This window comes from Amblyomma americanum, chromosome 1, assembly GCF_052857255.1.
Source record: "Amblyomma americanum isolate KBUSLIRL-KWMA chromosome 1, ASM5285725v1, whole genome shotgun sequence".
NCBI lineage: Eukaryota > Metazoa > Arthropoda > Arachnida > Ixodida > Ixodidae > Amblyomma > Amblyomma americanum.
Genome location: NC_135497.1, coordinates 363,557,452 through 363,577,281, shown reverse-complemented (window position 1 = coordinate 363,577,281; position 19,830 = coordinate 363,557,452). Strand labels below are relative to the sequence as shown.

The window sequence follows — 19,830 nt, the reverse complement described above, 5'->3', positions numbered from 1 at the left end:
GCATGAGCATGACCTCCTCACCCAAGTGCCTGCATTTGCAGTGTTGTAGGCATTACCAAAAAAAAAGTAACTAAATACGTTACTCGTTACGATAATAAAAAGAACGCGTTACTGTCCTACATTAGCTACAATAAAAGGTAACGTGTTACCGTTACCAAAAAAAAGTACCGCATGTTACTTTGCCGTTACGCCATGGCCGTAAATTTTAATCGTGCGTCTTCGCTGCAAGAATTCACGATAACAATTTTATAAAGCTCATATTTCACATAAAACTTCTAGACCAAACAGCAATTTTACCCGAAATCCTGATTTAACGAGAATACTTTGCACAAATGTGCAGGAGCGTAGCAATGTTATAGTGACCTAAAGTTACCTTTAGAGTTACATGTGATGGCTTCTAACTCTGTGGCACATAGTGAAGCCATTTTCTGAACGTGATATTAAACACAAAATGACAGTTCATCGTCAATTCTAAGTTCACAAAGAAAGCATCGCTGAACTCTCAATAAATTTACAGTAATTCTGAAAAATGTGATGTTCCAAAATGCTTGGCATGCTTACACTCTTTAGAAAGTTTTTGCATGAGTGGTTTGGGAAGGGGAGGTAGGTGAAGGCAATTGTGTGAATGAGTGTTCATGCACGTGTTTCGTGCTTGATGCGTATTCTGTTTGTTTTCTTTAGTTGAATGCATCGTCAAGGGCAGGTGTCTTCTGGCATGCATGCAAGCCGCAACGAGGGTCGTCGAGAACACCTATACATTTTTTTTTGTTTATTTGCAACATAACTTTACGTGCTCTGCACCCCCTTTTTTCTAAAAAAGGGAGCGGAGGGGGTGACAATTGGAATAAAAAGTAACTAGTAATGTGACACCTCAGGTTACCTAAAAATGTTAATGTAAGTATGTTACTTGTTACAGTTTCGAAATAGTAACGAGTACGTTACTGAGTTACTGAAATAAGTAACCCGTTACCGGTAACGCCATTACTTGTAACGCATAACTGCCAACTCTGCATCTATAAGATGGTAGTCATCATAACATTGAACGGGAAAGATCCATCCAGTGCAGGCGTACGAGCATGTGCTGGTGTGAGCATGTTCATGCCCCACTGTGAAGAGTGGTCATGCCCAGGCCACCTCGTATGCGTGGCTTCGCATAGAGCTGTGCGTGATGCAGACATCACCTCAGCAAAGATCTCTTGAGTTTAGTGTAAAAACCATGCTTGGGTTGAACATAAAAAAATCATTAGTAAGTCATTAAGCCAGCCAAAATAAATTGCAGCATAAATGCAGCAAATGTAAAGCATAAAATAATTAGCGAGCCATAAAATTGAGCTAAAATAAAGCTAACTAGATTTGGAGCAGCTTGCTCGCATTGGGATTGCGGCTGAAGGGAAAATCACCCAATGAAAAACCATCGTCCTAAAAGCACATTCTGCTTAAGCAGTCTATCACACCAGGCCATCTAAGTGTCTGTCAGTTTCTTCACAGCATTATGTGTTTTCAGCCTCATACTTTTTTTTAAGAGTTTGTATGTGTGGACGTCAGTAGGAATGATAGAATGATGGGAATCTGATTGTCTTAATTCTCATAAAATGTAGAATCTTTTCACAAAGTTCTGCTGATTCTTTGACACTCCAAGCTAGCGCGTCAATCACTGCGGCTCTGACTGCAGTGTGCTGCCCACTTGCTTTTATGGGAAAAGTTATGATACTGGCGCCTTCTGAAAGCATTATTACCGTATTTACAAGAATATAGCAAGAATTAATATCCGCTGTTCTTTGAGGTACTCACAGCGAGCTCGCCCACTAGGCTCGCGGGCGGCGAGGAAAAGCCAACTTCTCGACTACTTTGAGCCTTTGAGGCGAAACACGCCATGCATTGGCGAGAAAAAGTTGCTACAAAACATGGAAAGAATGCAGCGGGGGCCGTTGGGAAAGGAGAGAAGGCAGTGAAAGAGCCATGAACGAAAGGGGAAAAAAAGGATGGACGGACGGGCACAGAATTCTGCACCACGAAGCAGTGAGGCAAGAACCAGCGGCACAGCGGCCGCTGCTGTACGAAAGGGCGCATGCGTAAACGCACAGGAGGCTGCCCGCAGAATATGGCAGCTTATTTGTTCACACTTTGCAGAATTCCAAATTTTAAGCCTCCCTTATCCCATCCTTATGGCGCGGTTCGGGTGTTCACTGAGATACCAGAGACAGTTACTGCGCGATTTTCTTTCCTCAAAAAACCAATTTTCATTTTGAGCCGCAGAAAATTATGGACCTTTGACATGTTATACCAGCACGTCTGTCTTACCCTGGGGCATTTTGCGCTTTGCTTAATGGACATTCTGTGAGTTCTACTAGTGAGGGCGGTGTGAAAAACAAAAAGACTTAGCAATAAATGCTGATTTCTCAGCAAAAAAATAAAGGTACCTTTTGTGCTGAGCAGGTACTGAAAAAGCTACTTGGGGCTCTAAGACACAGTTCCACATTTTCATGTTTCTGTGAAATGAACCGATCTGCAATATGCTGCCACTTGACTATGTTGTAACTTTTTTTGTTGCAGTGCTTTTATGTTCTTGATGATGGCTTGATGGTCAGCACTGTTGGTGATGCTTGGACATTGCTTGAAAAAGGATCTGTTTTCCGGCTCTTGAGCGGTATGTTTTTGAAAAATTCACTATCCATTACTTCTTTTTGCTATTCATATCTTGATATTTAGGTAAACCAAGAAATTGAGGTAACTTAGATGATAGAGGAAAAGATAATGAGCCACCAGTGGGCACTGGCCCCGCATTGCACAGCATTGCACAGCACGCAGTATGTAGATGTTAGTCTACATACTGTGTGCTGTGCAATGCGGTCTGCTCTGTGGTAGTGGCTAACCTCCTTTCTAGCTTCGTACATATTTGTATGGATGTATATGTGGCAGCTGATGTGGTATATTATATCAACTTTGATAATTATAGAGGTTCTCTTGTGCGATTCATTGCAGCAAGGCTGCCAGATGAGGGCCGCACTTGATGGACCAAGAAATATGGACAATAATTGACTTAGCACTTGAATAATGTTCAGTAGTTTTTATAGCTCAGGAAAAGGAGCACTCAGAGGCGTAGTGTTTGAAATTAAGTTCTCACATTTGGAAGAAAGTGGGAGGAAAGCACATAATTGTCTTTTCTTGTTGGTTACTGCAGTGATAACTTGTGTATGTTGCATGGGTATTTGTTTTGTGAATCATGTTTACTAGTGCTAACAAAATAGACATGTCCGTAAGGCATGATTCAAGAAATGTTCACCAAATTTGGATTGTTCACAATGCTAAAGGAGGAGGCAAATTTTTCATGCTAGCTTTCCAGCTTGCACATGCTATCAAAGTTTGCACCCAGCCCCAGTTACCCGGCCATATCTTTGCAGTTAACTTGAAGAAATTGCCTCACAGTTCTGAATAAAGAAGAATGGATATAGATGGTAATTTTTGTAATTAAACTGCAAGGCATAAAGGCAGTAATGCACGAACAATGACACTGTGTCACATATTTTCAAAAGCTTTCACATGGAACAGTGTGCGGTATCGTACAGCTGAATGAGTGCTAAAATGCCACGTGTGCAATGGTATCTTGCATCCTAGCTTTTGTCATTTCTTCTTTTTTGTCTACTTATCAATGTTGTTTGCTGGCAGTTAAGCTATGCATACAACATAAAACAACTTTACACACGCACACACATGCACGCGCGCGCGCACGCACACGCACACACACACAATTTGAGTTGATAATTTGCATTAAAAAGATCAACAGCTAACTTCAATTTTTTTGTTGAACAGTAGCATTTTTAATGCAGTCTTGTCTTTGATGGCACAAAATTTTCACGAGATGTTTTTTACTAGTGTGCTCATTTTTGTGTACATTTATGCTGAAAACAATAAGGCATCATAATGGTGATTGGACGCTGGAAAATTTGAGGAACTGAAAACAAATGCAGTGCCAGCCACACAATACTTCTGCACAGTTTTCCACAGTGAAGAAACTAACCTTGTGTTAGTCACTGACAGTGTTACCTTGGTTTTGGCACAAGCCTTCAGGATTGTTTCATTATACACAGGCTTGTGTGCAAAAGCATTGACGCGCTCTGCCATGCTGTGGGGGTTGCCACTGTTCTGCCATTTTGAGCAGCAACATGAAGGCAATACCACTTTTCAACAAACTATCCTTGCACTGGAAAACTCTCGAAAAGGACATAAGCTCAAAATCTCGGTACGCTTAACAGCAGCTAGGTTATGTATACTAGTATGTGGTACCTGCCTCAGTGGTGCAGTGGCTAAGGCATGCTGCTCCTGACTGTGAAGTTGCAGAATCTAATCTCGTGTACTGCCCACATGTTCACCGATATCACATAACAAGAGCCTCAGGTAGCCAGAATTAATCTGGAGTCCTCCACTGTGTTGTTCTTGGAGTCTCATAGCCCCACATGAATCTTCAGGATGCTAAACCTCACATACCATTACGGGTACTGATTCATGGATAGTACTAAAGTTTAAACACATTTTTGATTTATCTTGTTTCACACCATATTCAGTGCCAAATTAAAATTGGAATTGTTTAGCTGGTAATAATGTGATTTTTATCAATACAAGGCAAGGTGCTTTCACTCCCACCATGATTTTATAAAAGTACTGACAACTGACTAAAGCATGTTAAATTTTTTGTTGCTTAGAAGAGGTCTATGCGATTGTGTTCTAGCTTTCCATCAATCATTGCAGGATATGGCTGGCTGCCGAAATGATGTGCAGATACTGTTGCATAGAAACAGCTTTGGGAGAAGCGACATGTGAAATTACAGTGTACTGTTGGCCCGGTGATGTTTGCAATAATGCCCATTAAGTGCTTTAGATGTTGGAGCATATGCATGCAAACTCTGAGTGTTTGTGATGCAGCTAGACGATTGATATAAGCACACTGCAAAAAAAAAGGCCTACTAACCTTGATGCAATAAAATTAAATTGAAAAGGGTGTCCGCTGCAGTTGCTGATAATCAGTATCTTGGCCTTATATTTGAGGTCTTTGTGGTGAAGAGATGACTTCAAAACAAGAACTGTACAGACAAACAGGTCAGATGACTGAACAAGTGCTTGGGTAACATTTGTCAAACACTAGCCCTGCCGTCTATTTTGTCTTCATCACTTGATTGCTCTTGTTTTTACACTTCTCGTAGTTCTAACTGTCCGAACAGCATGCTTTGCCAAGTCTGTCGGGTGATTAAGACTGAACACATAAAATTCAAAGGAACTGATCTGCATTCTTAACTGATACAGTTGCTGGACTGGATCGATTTATTGCTTAGTTAAAATGCCTACATTGCCATTGTATAAATTTCCTACTGCAAAAGTCTAAATTGCCATTTTGTTAAATAAATCTTCCTGCATAATGTGTAGCTTTGCTAATTTTGTTACTACCATACCACACTATGATACTCTTTGGTAGCTTTACTGTTTTGTCTGTAAGGAACTGCAAGTTAGTAAGCCAAATTAATCTTTGGCTTCAATTAAGCAAGTGTGAGTATTCAATTATGTTAAAATTTCTATGAATCTTCTGTTGCATCTGGTTTTAAGTTGCCTGGCTCTGAAGAATGCAGTGCTGAGTGTTTTCAGTTCCTTACTAAAAAGGCTGTGCACTTATTTTTCTGTGTACCATGTAATGCACAGAATGCTTATTGTGTGCATCTTTTTTTCTTTTTCTGCACAGGCATGCCATATAGTTTCAAGAATGTGGGGACGGCCACATCAAAGCTCTTTTATGTGTTAATGAAACCTAGGACCTAGGTTGAACGACTTCAATGCTTTTATGACCTATTGGACTTCTTATTCTCTTAATAAAATTCTAATACATTGAATTCATTCATCTTGCTTTGCATTTATTGTCATTTGTACTATTTATGCATGCTGTGATCTGTAGTTGAAATAAAATAGCCTTATCACAAAAAAATTTCACCCGCTCAACCTCAGGTACGAGTGATCAGTACTAGCTGGCTCACGAAATCGTTAACATAATGATGATACCACACACATTTGCCACTGAACAAACACAAATAGCCGCTGTAGCCTGTGAGTGATGAGGCAGTTTTGTGTCTGCATCTCTTTCTGGGTTAGGGCCTCCAGTTCTAATGTGGTTGTCCAAGTTGGCCTTCACCGGACAAAAAGTATGGTGGGGCAGCCAGAAAAAGAATGTAAACCAATAGGCCCCTGCCTGTGCCACTAAGTATAACAGTCTTAGTACAGGTAGAGTGGCCATGACCCTCCCCCCGAGCTGGCAGCCTTGTACGTATGTATATAGTTGTCTGTTTTTTCTGAGGAATAGGGCATGCAGATAGGACAATGCAAAACTGGGGGAGTAGGCTAATACAACTAACACTAAAATGCATTGTATACATATAGGATGTTGATACTTATTTAGACATGAGCATCTCTCAAATTTCTGCAGATTAAAAGTAGCTGTTGCAAACTTCATTCATAGCATGTATAGATGGGAGATGTTGCTATTGGGTTCTCTTGCATTATTATTCAGTTTAAAACAATAATATAAGGGGGAAAATGTCCTTAATTACTGCTGCCTTAGGAAGTCTGGAACTCTATAATTAGTGTGCTGCAGGTTGCACAGGCAATAGTGTGAGAATAGCACACTTGTGTTTGAGGTGGCACGACTAGGCGAGTTGTTTTGAAGGTCGCATATTTGATGGTAAAATCAAATACTAGTGTGCCAGTACCAAAAATTCATAGCAGTTGCAGCATTGCATTGCATAATTTACTCTTTTCTGCATATAAAAACAAAATAGGGCTTTCCTTTTATAGCACAATGCTAACGGGGTTCATCAGTGTGATCTCGCCTTGCTTTTTTGAGTATACTAGTGAAAGTCATTGCTTAAAAGCCTCGCCAAAAGAATGTGTGCTTGACCTTGAAGCACCTTTATAAGTGTGTGTAGTCTGTTTAAACACTGCTGAATCAGTCTTGCCCCGAATGCAGAAATCTAATTTGTATTGTGCTTGGATTCGACTATGGTGTCTACTTGAAGCTCCAAAGAGTCACTGAAATATACTTCTAGTGCAATTCATATTCAGTGTGCACTTAGCTTTGCTGCCTTTTTTGTGCAAGTCATTCTGCTGCTGGAATTTTTTTTTTTCCCCAAATGTGCCATAACTGTTTTTGTTCTGCAGGTTGTGTGAATGGGAGCACCCAAAAAGTGTTTGGTACACCTAACAAATAGTGCTTGCAGTTAGAGACTGGTGGCGCTCCCAAACCAGCTCATGCAACCTACAATGACGTACTGAAGCATGTCCTTGCTCTTCATGTCGCTCCACCAGTGCTTTCAACACATTTTATATAGCCATGTATGGTATTGCCATGCCACTTCTTTAGAATGAAAACCTCGCTGTGAGCATTAATATGCATGACTTTACACTTTTATAGTCAGTATGAGCTGGTGTTGCTGTTCGGGTTAGGTAGTTTTTTTTTTTTTGTCGTTCCTTCATGGTAGAACTGGCTAATCTTGTGGATGGCATTGACTTCACTCGTTATACATTGCACATATCATCCATCTGGAATTAGTGAAGCACTATTAAATATGAGGGTGCAAGAATGTAATTAATACATAATGAATATGTTAACAGCTTCATTACTACAAAAGTATTTATGAAAACAGGTGCTGATCAGATGTAATTAAGTTTTGCAAAGTAATCCAGGCTCGAAGCTACTTCTCATAAATCTTAGGTCATTTACAGCAACACGAGTGAAACTGTACTGTACTACTGTACAGTCCTTGTCAAAAATATACAGTCCTAAGGGTTTGCTTCCAAGCCGTGTTGCGGGGCTCTTAAGCACATTTGGCAGTCCTAAACTTGGGAGGGTTGAGGACTTAAGTTCCTCCCGCCTTCGTGAGATTAGGGTCCTCGAGTATGCAAGGGGAGCCGCGCTGCAGGGCTCAGAAGCAGACCCCTTGGGCTGTATACTTTTGACAAAGACTGTACAAGCCTAGTTGTAAACATCCCAATTTTGCTTCATAATTAAAGGAATTCTGGACAACATAGGAAGAAAAAAATCCTGAACAGGCTTGACAAGCCTTCACCCCGGCTTAGCAAATGACAGCAGTGGCAGGTAAAATGTCATGAAGTGACATGATCACACCATGTGGCTGCATATCTCATTGCCTAGATGCTTATTTGTACTTTGCACAGAAGCTGCTATGAGTAGGCAAGAAAACATGCATATAATTAGAATAAAGAAAAAGCTGATCATGCAACAAAACTATTCCTTTTTCTGCTCACCAGAAAAAAAGCTTGTGTAATATGGCACAGCAATTGGGCAAATGTTTTTCTATGCAACACATCAGTGTTTGGAATGGGCGGTTTTATGGGCTCTTCTTTGAGGGGGCAGTACCGTATGCAGAATGCTTGACTTGAGCTCATTTAGCAGCAAGAAGGAGTCACTGGTTTTTTTCAACAGAAATTTCTCTTAAATATGCTCCTTATGTTTTGATGCCTCATACATAAGCATTTATTGACTGACTTGTTCAGTGTACATATACTATGCCATGGAGAATGATGACTTGCATTGTATAATAGTTTTCTGGTAGCCAAAGGGGCTGATCTATTGAAAAGTTGGTTTCTATTTCTTCTTGACAATAAAGGAACAGTCATCTAAAGCTGCAGGGATTAAAGACTGGCAGAAATTTTTGTCTTCCTCATCTAAGCATATACTCTGAAAAGGCAGTCAAAATTTTGTTAATGCACGACACTAGCAGAATGGAACATTTTAGTAATATATCGGAGTATCTGGCCTTCTAACCAGACACTGCGAATAGTGATACACGATTTGTGAAAATAAAAAGATTGCAAAAGGTTTGCTATGCAAAGATGGAGAAGAAGTACTTGAATTGTAATTCATGTTTTTACATATTTCTGCAATAATAAAAACATTGAAACACTACTAGGAGGTGGTAGTTACTCCAATGCAAGCATATCTTATATCAGTTGACTTACCGCTCTTGTCATGCAGTTAAATGTATGCCAAAGAGGATTGTGAATGTTGCTTCAAGGACTTTTATTACTACAGTGAAGGGGGGGAGGAGCCTCTGTAATTTAAGAGAGAGGGAAACACATACTAAGCATCCAAGGAGTCCCCTGCTTGCCACACCAAAGCTAGTTGGTCGTCCCGTTGATGCAGTGCCAGCCAGGCATCCGACTACTCTGCTACAAGCAGTATTTGCTTTATGCTTTAAAGGAAAAGGGAGCAATTGGTTCCAACTAAAAACTTACAACTGTGTTTTTAGCCCTCTAGTCAGAGACAACCAACTGGACCCAGTCAGTCTTGAGCAACCACATTGCATCCAGGAGATACTCGTAAAATGTACCTCCCAATGGGTGGCATACAATGCAACAAATGAACAAGGACAAAGACAGCAATGGAAGAACCTAGTGCTAACAACTCTAGGCTTATTGCATGGGTTTTTGCAATAAAGAAAAGGAAACAGGAAAAAAAAGGCAATAAAATCTGCACACAAACCAACATTTAAAAAATGCGGTGACGAACCATTGGCTTCAAACTGAGTCCAATTGGGAACTAGATACTATTTGGAAACAACTGGATTTGAGTTGGTTAGGGACGGGTCTTTTTCCAGGTGTTTTGTACCCTAAGAAAGCTGAGTAATTCACTTTATTATCTTAAAGGCCCCCAGGATTGAGGGTGTTAGATAATTTATTTATTTATTTACAATACCCTCAATCACCGAAGCATTGCAGAGGGGAGTGCGGTGAACATTTGCAGTGAACATTTGTGACGAATCTTGGTTGAAGAGGAGCAAGTTGTATATAGCAGGTTTTAGGAGAAAACAGTATTAGTAACCAAACTGGAAAAACATGAGAGTAAACAGTAACAAACCATTAAAAGCCCAACATAATATTAGCAACAAAAAACTAAAAATAAAAAAAATGTAGATAACAAAACACACAGCTCAAATTGGTTCTATCACGAGTACGAAGGCATAAGGGAAGACAGCCATGGAAAAAGAGGGAAAAAAATTCAAAGCTGACTACTTGAGCATATAATTTTTATGACGTTACAGGATTGCAAAGAAGTTCAAAATGTCATGGCTTCATTTGAGCATTATAAATGAAAAATTGTTGCAACACTTAGGCCACGTCATCAACAAACATAAAAGCAGATAAAGCTTTCCTGAAAAGGGCATAATCATTGATGCATGTGATATCAGCCGGGAGGTGGTTCTAGTCGCCGCATGTACGTGGTAAAGATGAGTAAGAAAATGTCTATGTGTTACAACGAATATATCCAACCTTGTGTGTGTGGTCGACTCGTGACAAGCGGGTTCTAGAATGAGCTGCTGTCTTAAAGTTGAATGATGGTATACTTTGAAAAAGAGGCATAAACAAAAGAAATTTCTAACGCAGAGACAAACAGGGTAGTGAAAGACTGTTCTCCATACTTGTTACGCTCGATGTGCGATGATAGTTAGATAAAATGAAACGAGCTGCATTGTTCTGTACAAGCTCAATGGACTGACACAAGTTAGCTTGGTTAGAGTGCCATATGGAAGCGGCGTATTCTAGTTTGGATCGTACAAGTGTCTTATAAAGAAGTATCTTTAATGAAACTGAGGCCTTGCTGTAATTTCGACGTAGATACCCGAGCATGCGATTAGCGTTGCAAATTATTGATTCAATGTGCGGTTGCCACGATAATGTTGAGGTTATGAGCAGACCTAAGTACCGATATGATGATATGGCTTCCAGTTCAGTTTTATTTAGGTGGTACTTTGGAGTATGAGTGGAGCTACGTGATACATGCATTAATTTGCATTTTTCGGCATAATTGGCCGAAGGGGTAATCCTCTGAATCCCCGGCAGGTCGAGTTTGTTTTTTCACTTTGCCAATAGGTCTGTGCGGCCACTCGTTGAGTTTAATTCCCATTAGGCATTGAATGATAAAAGCAAAATGGATTCACACAGAAAAAGTGTCCAATATTAGTGGGCTCATAGTGCATACACTACAACCCATGGAAAATAGCTGCCGCAGTAGCTTAGTGCATGGTTATGGTGCTCGGCTGCTCACCTGAAAGACGAAGGTTTGATCCCGGCCGTGGCGGTCGCATTTCCATGGTGGCGAATGCCAGAGACCCGTGTACTGTGCGATGTCAGTGTGCACGTTAAAGATCCCCAGGTGGTGGAAATTACCCGAAGCCCTCCACTATGGCGTCCCTCATAACATGAGTCATTTCGGGACGTTAAACACCATGAATTAAAGCCCAATTGGAAAAGCCCTAGTCTATTAATATATGGGCCGGGGGCCTAACTGAAATTCTTGAAACCAATTGGACTTTCCAAATGATATTCACATTTGAAATGAAACCGATAGCTGGTCCCAGTTGGACAGCCCAATTGGATCCAATGGTTTCTTTGCACTGATGTAAACCACAAGAGAAAGCGCGAGGATTACTGCATGGTCTCGCCATGCGGCCCATATTGTTCCAAGTAAGACTCGGAAAAATGCGTACAGATAGACGTGAATGGGCTAGCTAACAAAATCGGTTCAAAGTTGTCAGTCATGAAAAAGATTCGATAGAGGAATACTTCCATTAGTGAAGGGCTCTGAATTTATTTCGGCCATCTGAGGTTCGACGCGCCGATCCCGCACGTACAGAACACAGGCGTTTTTAAGCATGAAATGCTTTAGCTCCCGTTCTCGGCAAATTCAGGCGGGCATCATCCGGGAGCCGTGGCGAACATGACGCCGAACAAGAGGGCAAACATTATGCGAACTTTCCGAAACTTTCAATCCGAATCCCCTCTCCCCATTCGGTAGCCGCAGCGCCGGGACGACGCGTACCAAAAAAAAACAAACAAAATGCGTGTTTAATTATGTTGTCAAGGGTTGTGTGTGCCCCAGCTTGTCTAAACAACGAGCAGACGCGACGTGCCTATAAAAGCAGAGTGCTAGCGCCACTTAACAGTCTGGTGCCCCACGCAGATCCGCCGTTGTGCGTGTTCGGACGAACGGTGAGCCATCCGCACAACTGGGCCAACAGCACCACTGCGGCCCAATGTGTCGAACCAGCGGAGGAGCGCGCGCCGCTCTGAAAGCCCGTGTCGTCGGGAAACAGCCGTCCTAAATGTGCTACGCCTAACTTGCAATCCTTTTCATGTTCGCGCCTGCACTCGGCGACGAGATGGGCTACATCTTTTTTTTTTTTTGCAATTCGCCTCCAAAATATGGCGGCCGCGGCCCGCGCACTAGCGCCCAACAGCCGAAAACCACAGCTGCCATAGTAACCACAGCCACCACAGCAGCGGGTCATTTCGTCTTTTCGAGAGGATAAGTACGAGTAGCACGTTGGCTGGATTCACGCACCCCATGCCAATGACCAAGTCCTACATACTGCACCTCTACCCCTCTACCCGGAGCATACCTCACTCACAATTGTGTTCAAAATACCCGCGCGCAAAAGAGTGGAGAGAAGCGCAAACACACAACCACAACACTAGACATTGGAGAAACTATATAACTTCGCCTTTACCAGTCTTCACTATGCAGAAAAATTTTTTTTCGTTTTCCCATGCATTTCGTCCATTTTTCAGAACTCTAATGCGCTCTCATAATATGCTTATCATTTTCATCATCACCATCATTGGTATCGGCGGCAGTTTGCGGTTTGCAGCCTTGCACTTGCCATAGTCAGCCATAGCCTTAGCTTGGCTGAGCTTGGTGTCTGACGCATCTGTCTCTTTTGCAGCGTGGTGTGGTCACAGCGTGGTGCGTGGTTTAGTGTGGGTGGTTGAATTCGTTGCTGCTAAATGCAGTCGTTTCTTCGCTTTGGGTATTAAGTTTTCCTTTAGTAATTAAACCGATGATTGTGCTACCAAAATGGAGAAGCTGTATGTTAGGTGAGTTGTGCTAAACTGTACTCTGCTGTCTAACTCTTCTGTGTTTCAGGCCTCTATGTGCGAAGTTAGCGCGTGTGCTGTAAAAAAAAAAAAAAGATTGATAGCCGGCTTTTTTAAAAGTGGATATTATAAATGCATTTCGAATGATCGCGTGGTTGCTCATAATGTCTCATTCGCATATTCATTTGCCTTTCAACTTCCAGATTCACCGATGACGCCGAGTGTGCTGGAGAGAGGGCAGTTGATCCTGACAAGCGACTGCGGAAAATTTTGAAGAAAGCTAAACGAAGGCAAGAGGAGGCTCGCCACTTGGCCCGAGATGATTGTTTGCTAGTGGGTCAGGCAGAAGTCGCGCATGAAAATATCCGGCGCGATCGCGAGAAAAGAAAAATTGGTGACAGAGGATGCGAACTCGAGCAGGATAACGATGTGGCGCCGGTTGGAAAGAAAGCTAGACCGGGATCGAAGGATCAGGGCATTGGCACGTCTCATGCGGTTCCAGAGGCTTCATCTGACACTGCCATGGTGGAAGCTCCAAAGGGGAAGAAGAAAACTCGGAGAAAGAGAAGCCAACAGATTCGCGTGCGCCGGGACAGACGCAAAAATCTCACAGTGGGGCTACAAGTGGACGGTGATTTGTCGCCAAAAGCAGAGCGCGCCGAAGACTCTGAAGAAGTACGCAAGAACCTCACGCCGGAGCTACAAGTGGATGGCGATTTGCAGCCAAGAACAGAGCGTAGTGAAGACCGACAGCATAAGCCAACCGCTTCAGATGACGATGTAGGTGCTATGGAGTTCGCGGACACAGAAAACGGTGCCCCTGATGACCTGCGTGAGCCCGCAGAAGTTATTTCAAGAGAGTATTATCCCGTGTTGGGTGATGTGCAAGTGAAAAAAATAGAGGCAGTTCACAGAGTTTTACCGGAATGGCTGTCCAACCCAGAGGTGGTCCAGTCCATTGTGAAAAAAGGAAAAAAGCCTGGTAGCGCAAAAGTGGAGAACTTTACCAGTAGTTTGAGTGCCGAGATGTTGTCAGTGTTGGCCACAAATAACATACGGAAGCTCTTCCCAGTTCAAGAAAAAGTGGTTCCTTGGCTGCTGTCACCAGAACAACGGCGTTCGCACCTGCCTCCCCGGGATATTTGTGTGTCTGCACCAACAGGCAGTGGCAAGACACTTGCTTATGTCATACCAATTGTGGAGGCTCTTAAAGGTCGTGTTGTGCGTGCTGTCCGTGCTGTTGTTGTCCTTCCTGTTAAGGAGCTTGCAGTGCAAGTCCATGCTGTGTTCTTGCAGTATGTGCGTGCAACATCACTGAATGTGCAATTGGTGACTGGAACGAGAACATTTGCTGAAGAACAGGCACTGCTTGTTCGCAAAACTGCAAGAGGTCTTGTGAGTTTAGCGGACATTGTGGTGGCAACTCCGGGGCGTCTCCTTGACCATGTTCGTAAGACTCCTGGGTTTAACCTGCATCTGCTTAAGTTTTTTGTTCTTGATGAAGCTGACCGAGTTATTGAAGATGTACAGACAACATTGATTCCCGAGGTAGAACAAGCTGTGTTTGGTGCAGACAAGCTGAACTGCTGTTGTAAAGAACCTGTGCATGGCCGCCTGCATACACACCCATTGACTATATGTTGTCTTCAGAATTGTCGCGAGCCCGTGCAGAAGCTCTTGTATTCAGCAACACTGACCCAAGATCCTGACAAGTTGCAAAGCCTAATGCTTTTTCAACCCAAACTTTTTACAGCCACTGCCGCACTCAGTGTGGAAGGTGTCACACAGCGGCAAAAGACCTTTGTTGGGAAGTACACAACACCACAGGGGCTCAGCGAGTACTACTACGTCACTCTTGATAACACAAAGCCGTTGGCTGTGTGGGATCTTGTGGCAAACCATGGTTTTCGGGATACTCTTTGTTTCACTGCGTCGAAGGAGGATGCCCACAGGCTTAGCTTAGTGCTCAAAGAAATGGGCGGCGTTCGTGCTGAGGAGTTCTCTGCCAAGTTGAGCTCTGCAGAACGAGCACGGGTTCTGAGGAAATTTGCGTCTGGAAAGCTGGACATCTTGGTGTGCTCCAATGTTCTGGCAAGAGGTCTTGATGTGCCAAACGTGCGCCACGTCATATGCTATGACCCTCCAAGGTTTATCAAGACTTACGTACACAGGGTGGGCAGGACTGCACGTGCTGGAGTTCCAGGCACTGCTGTGACGTTCATGCGACAAGGCCAGTTGCAAGCTTTCAAGGCAATGCTTGAATCAGCTGGAAAGCAGGATATTCAGCCTTTAGATACTAGCGAGAGTGATGGTCTTGAAGAATTTCAGAGCAAGTATCGGGATGCTCTGAAGGCTGTCGAAGTGATCGTAAAAAGTGAGCAAAATGGACCAGAAAGAGGGAAGAAGTACAGTTTTGCTCAAAAATCTTGGGCTGCCAAGGAAGCACCTGATGTGCAGCATTAAACACTGGCTCTACTGCGATCACGCTTTAGTGCTGAAGCTGGTATAATAAAATCCTTGTCCACCTTCATCAATCCCAGTTACAAATAAAATTGCTTCCCTTGAACTTGGAAATTATTATCATCCTTTCAAAACTGTCCTGCCACCGCGAGCTTCATGTTGAAAAGTTGCTCAGTTGTGCCTATTTTATATCCTTTACCACACCTCGCAACTACCTTTTTTTTTGCCCATAGTGCTGCGTTAATCACCTGCCATGATAGCAGAATTGAACTGTGTCGCACGAAGCCTCAAACCTTTCATAAAACACCCTCTTCTATGCCCAATAATTCAGAGGGTGAAATATTTTTATACGCTGCTTGCACCCGTGGTACAAATACTGTGCACTATCATGAAAGAGTGAGCTTGGCTTTTGTGTCGTATATTTAATGTCTCTTGCTCGGCCACCTACACTGAAGCATCAGCACGTGGTAATTTGGTCGTAGATTGTTGCCACATAGTCTCAAAACACACTGCACTGTCGGGCCGGAATGAAACGTGAACAGTTACTATGAATAAAGTACAGTATTTTCCCTTTCTACTTTTTACTAGCTGTAGTATACAACTAGTGAGATTTGTTTCTGCATAAAGGAGCCAATGAAGTATTTATTCATAAATTGGTTGTAAGGAATGCCTCACTGCACAGTTGAAAAATATAGCATATGTGTATTCACTTTTCAGCTTGGCCCGATAGTACATCCATTGTGACCCGACACATTTTGTTGAAATTGGACTTGAGAGGAAGCTTCACCTCTGGCTCTGAACTACACTTTGAACACTGAAGTAAACATAACTAGTTTCATTAGGTAAACATAGCCCCAATAATATTGAACATGTATGGCTTGCCTTGATTACTGAAGGCAGGAGCCACAAGAAATGCTAGAACCCTTCAGCACAGGTATGCAACCTGAAGTTATAGTCTGCATTTGTCTGTTTGACTTGTCTCTCTAGTTCAGGTAGTAGCAAGAAAATAGTTTTCCGATGCCCGAACATTTCAAAGCCAGCTGAACATTTTTGTTCACTTCAGGAATACATGCAAACTCGGTCATCACTGCCTACTGCACAGGATATACATTTATGACTCTGATGATGAACTAAGTCTCAAGTGAGACCCCAAACTTTGAAGTGCTGGCAAAATTCTCTACCGCACAATAAGAACAGACACCAAAATGACAGCATTGTTAATTAGCCTTACCAGCATACACAAACACTGGTCTTCTGCCTCCATGTGATGTATTCCAAGAAAACACAGTCAGCAGATGACAAATGCTATTTGCGGTACAGCCACTGCATTTGTTCGGCTTGCAAATGCTAACTTTTTAATTTAGTGTACACAGCTCTTATGTGTGCAAAGAGAATGGCACTGCCAACGCAGTGACGTCCGTAAAGGAAGGGTCACTTGCTTCAGAGTGGTATTCATCACTGTTGCAGCATTGTTCAGCATGGTCAGACATTGCCAATACTGCATTAGGCTTTCACTGTCTCCCACAGACTGAGCAATAAATTCTACTTTTCATTTAGTTTGATGATCTGGTCTCTCCAAAGTGTGATAAAATGCCCCATTTTTCTAACAGCACTACTTATATTTTAAACACACAAGACACCACAACTTATGGTTCTACTGCAGTTCTGTACATTAAACGAAAAGTGATGTAGTGATGCAGAATCTGAAGTCCTGCAAAGTAGTACTTGCATATAGAGCATGTAAGTGTGCATACGCTATTCAAAAACTAGCTAATGAATGCTGTCGTGCTAAAAGCTAAGGCTACGCAGAGGTGAAATTATTCCAAGTTTATTTTCTTCCATTATTAGCAGCACATTATATGTCAAGTAGACAACACTGATCAGTTACTAAACCATTATTACACATATACTGAAGGGTTTCTGTGACAAGACTGCAAGGTGCACCCACTCCCACAGAAAAAAAAAGCAATGGATCAATGCGTCACCATCCAGATCTTTCTTCCAAGCACTAAAGAAAAGCTACGAATCCAGATATTTTGTGACATGAGCGCACAGTTCAACTATGCCAGTTGTGCATTGTGCACAGGTGGTTGGCTCATCCTTTCTCAATGTTTCCACGAATGCCTTTCATAAATCCTTCTTGCTATCCGCCATTGAACAATAGAATGAGCTGCCTGAAGCAATTGCAACCGAGCGCAATCCGAATAAATGAAAAAACCTGCTCATATGTTATCTTCATCTTAGTGTCACTTTCAGTGTATTGCTGGTCACTTTTGTACCACCTTTGCACTAATTACATTTTTCCAAGTTGTTGAACTCTTCCTCTGCAATACACATGTATGTATACAGTGTTCCCGTTTTGCTTTTCCTGATATTCCGCGATGTCCACAGTGTATTTGTGATTGTTCAGTTTAGTTATTTAATGGCCTTTTAAAATTTGTTTGCCTTCACTGTTATATTCCAAATGTTCGTTCTGCTTGTGCCATTGTTTTTGCTCCCACCTTATGTAATGCCCCGCCTAGAGGTCCTTAAGGGAAAATAAATGATGAGTTCTACTTAGAAGGGGAGGATTCTAAACAATAACAGCATTATTGATTTGTCCACTTAGGTATTTACATACATGTCTATATGGCATTTTTTTATTGTTCCATTTTTTAATTTGAAAATGAGTGAAACAGGCTCTGCTTTAAACTGCTTGCAATACACAGTCAAACCCACTTTTAACAATACCGGTTATAACAATACAGGATATAACAATGGTCAGCCACGGCACCTTCAGCTTTACCATGTGTTGTATGGTAAAATAAACCGCTTATAGCAATGCTGTCATAGCACATTATCGGTTATAAAACTTAAATCTAGTCAGTGAAAACAACCTTGAAAAAAAAAAAAACATGCAGACGCTACAACCGCAACAGCCAAACCACAGTGCAAAAGCGCGCACATGTGGAGCCGACCGATGATCCGAGCCGAGGCAGCGACATAGAGAAAGCGAAAGAACCAGTGACATGCACTTGAAGACACCGGGCGCACTGAGGATCCTTGCAGGTCGCGGCGGCGCAGGTTGTAGAAATGACGGATGTGTTCCCCTTTGCAACAAGGCACAGAAGAAAGTAGGAAGCCTTGGTGGAGCAGTTTATTATTAACGTTTCTGAGGGGTGAGCTGCTCGCAGAAAACAAGCCAGCTTTTTTTTTTTGCATTCTGCGCGATGAGTGGCAGTGAGAGAGGCAAGAGCGTATGCGTTGTCCCATCTTCCCCTGTTCTTTGGTAACTTCGCGGATTGCACTTGCCCTGAGGGCAGGCGTTACTTTGTCATGCGAGCTGCCGAGTTGCTGTGCCGGCCAAGCACCATGCGTACTTTCAATCAGTAGGTGCGGCGCACGTGCGTTGCCAGCGTGGTTTTTCTCATTTGCTGTCACCGTTCCCTCAGTTCTGCAAGCTCCTTGGATTTCCCGTCAAGAATTGCTTCTCGAAAGCAGACGTGATGCCAGTGACGCAGAGGCGTGCAAAGCTCCCGCCGGTGCAGTGATGACGATGCTTTAGTCATCAGTGAAAGGTGATGACTGCTGCGTGTCCCATCAAAAAATTCTTTCACACTGACGATGCAGTCATGACAAATGAAGACCTCACCGACGAGGCGATCATGGCAGCTGTCACCGGTGTGGACAACGAATAAGAACCTATGCAAGTTGTGGTGTGTAGTAAAAGCCCGTTAATTCGACCCTACATCAATTTGGAAATGTGGATAATTCGAACTGGCAGCACTGTCCTGCTCATGTATGTCTATGGCGTCGTACGCTCGCTAATTCGGACGCTACAGGTCTCACCAGTTAATTTGAGTGGGCTCCCGAAGGGAGGCTGCGTCCAGCTATTTATTTATTTATTTATTTTTTTATTGATATACCTACATTCACCCGCAGGGGCATTACACTCGGGGGCTGAAACAATATGTTTTTCGTAGCTTGAATGCCGGTGAAAAGAATACATAAAATAATACAAGCAACAAACTGGATAACACAAACCATTCGGTAAGGTCGTATAGTAACAGCATGTGCTTAAAAATGGCAATGTTGGAAATGAAAATGGAAAAAAGTTTAAAACATGGCAAGCGGAATGAATGTTTCGGAAGGTTGACATACAGACCAACGATACCACTACTAAGCAAGTGCTGCCTTCAATGCTGCGGTAAATTCGGAGTCTGATACAACCAGAGCTATTTCGCAGTGGAGTAGGTTTCATGACCTGATTGTGCGTGGAAAAAAATGACTGAGCAAAAACTGAAGTACGCGCTGATATTTCTTTATTCTTATTCGGGTGATGTCAACGCTGCGAAATGTATTTGGATGGAAAAAGATAGTCATGCTTATTTAGTACAGTGCAACTGAGAAACGTCTCGTAAAAAGCTGTGTCGAAAGAATTCCCGGCGTGAGGAAAGTAGA

The 19,830-nt window shown here is 42.6% G+C and overlaps 2 protein-coding genes across 3 annotated transcripts in view; both read left to right on the top strand.

Moving 5' to 3' along the window:
• The window catches only part of LOC144115628 (uncharacterized), a 64,118-nt gene extending 58,242 nt beyond the window's left edge, over positions 1–5,876 (top strand). For both annotated transcript variants that reach the window (XM_077650053.1, XM_077650054.1), the window contains 2 exons: positions 2,554–2,647; positions 5,729–5,876. In XM_077650053.1, coding sequence (XP_077506179.1) covers positions 2,554–2,647; positions 5,729–5,805 — 171 coding nt within the window. In that variant the 3' untranslated portion in view covers positions 5,806–5,876. The remainder of the gene's footprint in view (positions 1–2,553; positions 2,648–5,728) is intronic.
• Positions 5,877–7,999: 2,123 nt separating this feature from the next.
• Dbp73D (putative ATP-dependent RNA helicase Dbp73D) lies at positions 8,000–15,504 on the top strand. The gene is made up of 2 exons (XM_077650048.1): positions 8,000–12,930; positions 13,134–15,504. The coding sequence occupies exons 1-2, from the start codon at positions 12,911–12,913 to the stop codon at positions 15,391–15,393; spliced, it is 2,280 nt and encodes a 759-aa protein (XP_077506174.1). The 5' UTR covers positions 8,000–12,910; the 3' UTR covers positions 15,394–15,504.
• Positions 15,505–19,830: the final 4,326 nt, after the last annotated feature.

What these genes read in the sequence shown, in the direction of transcription:
- Dbp73D (XM_077650048.1), top strand. Translation starts at nt 12,911, where the DNA reads ATGGAGAAGCTGTATGTTAG. An exon ending in ATGGAGAAGCTGTATGTTAG is followed by an intron (nt 12,931 to 13,133) that starts GTGAGTTGTGCT and finishes TTCAACTTCCAG; the next exon opens with ATTCACCGATGACGCCGAGT.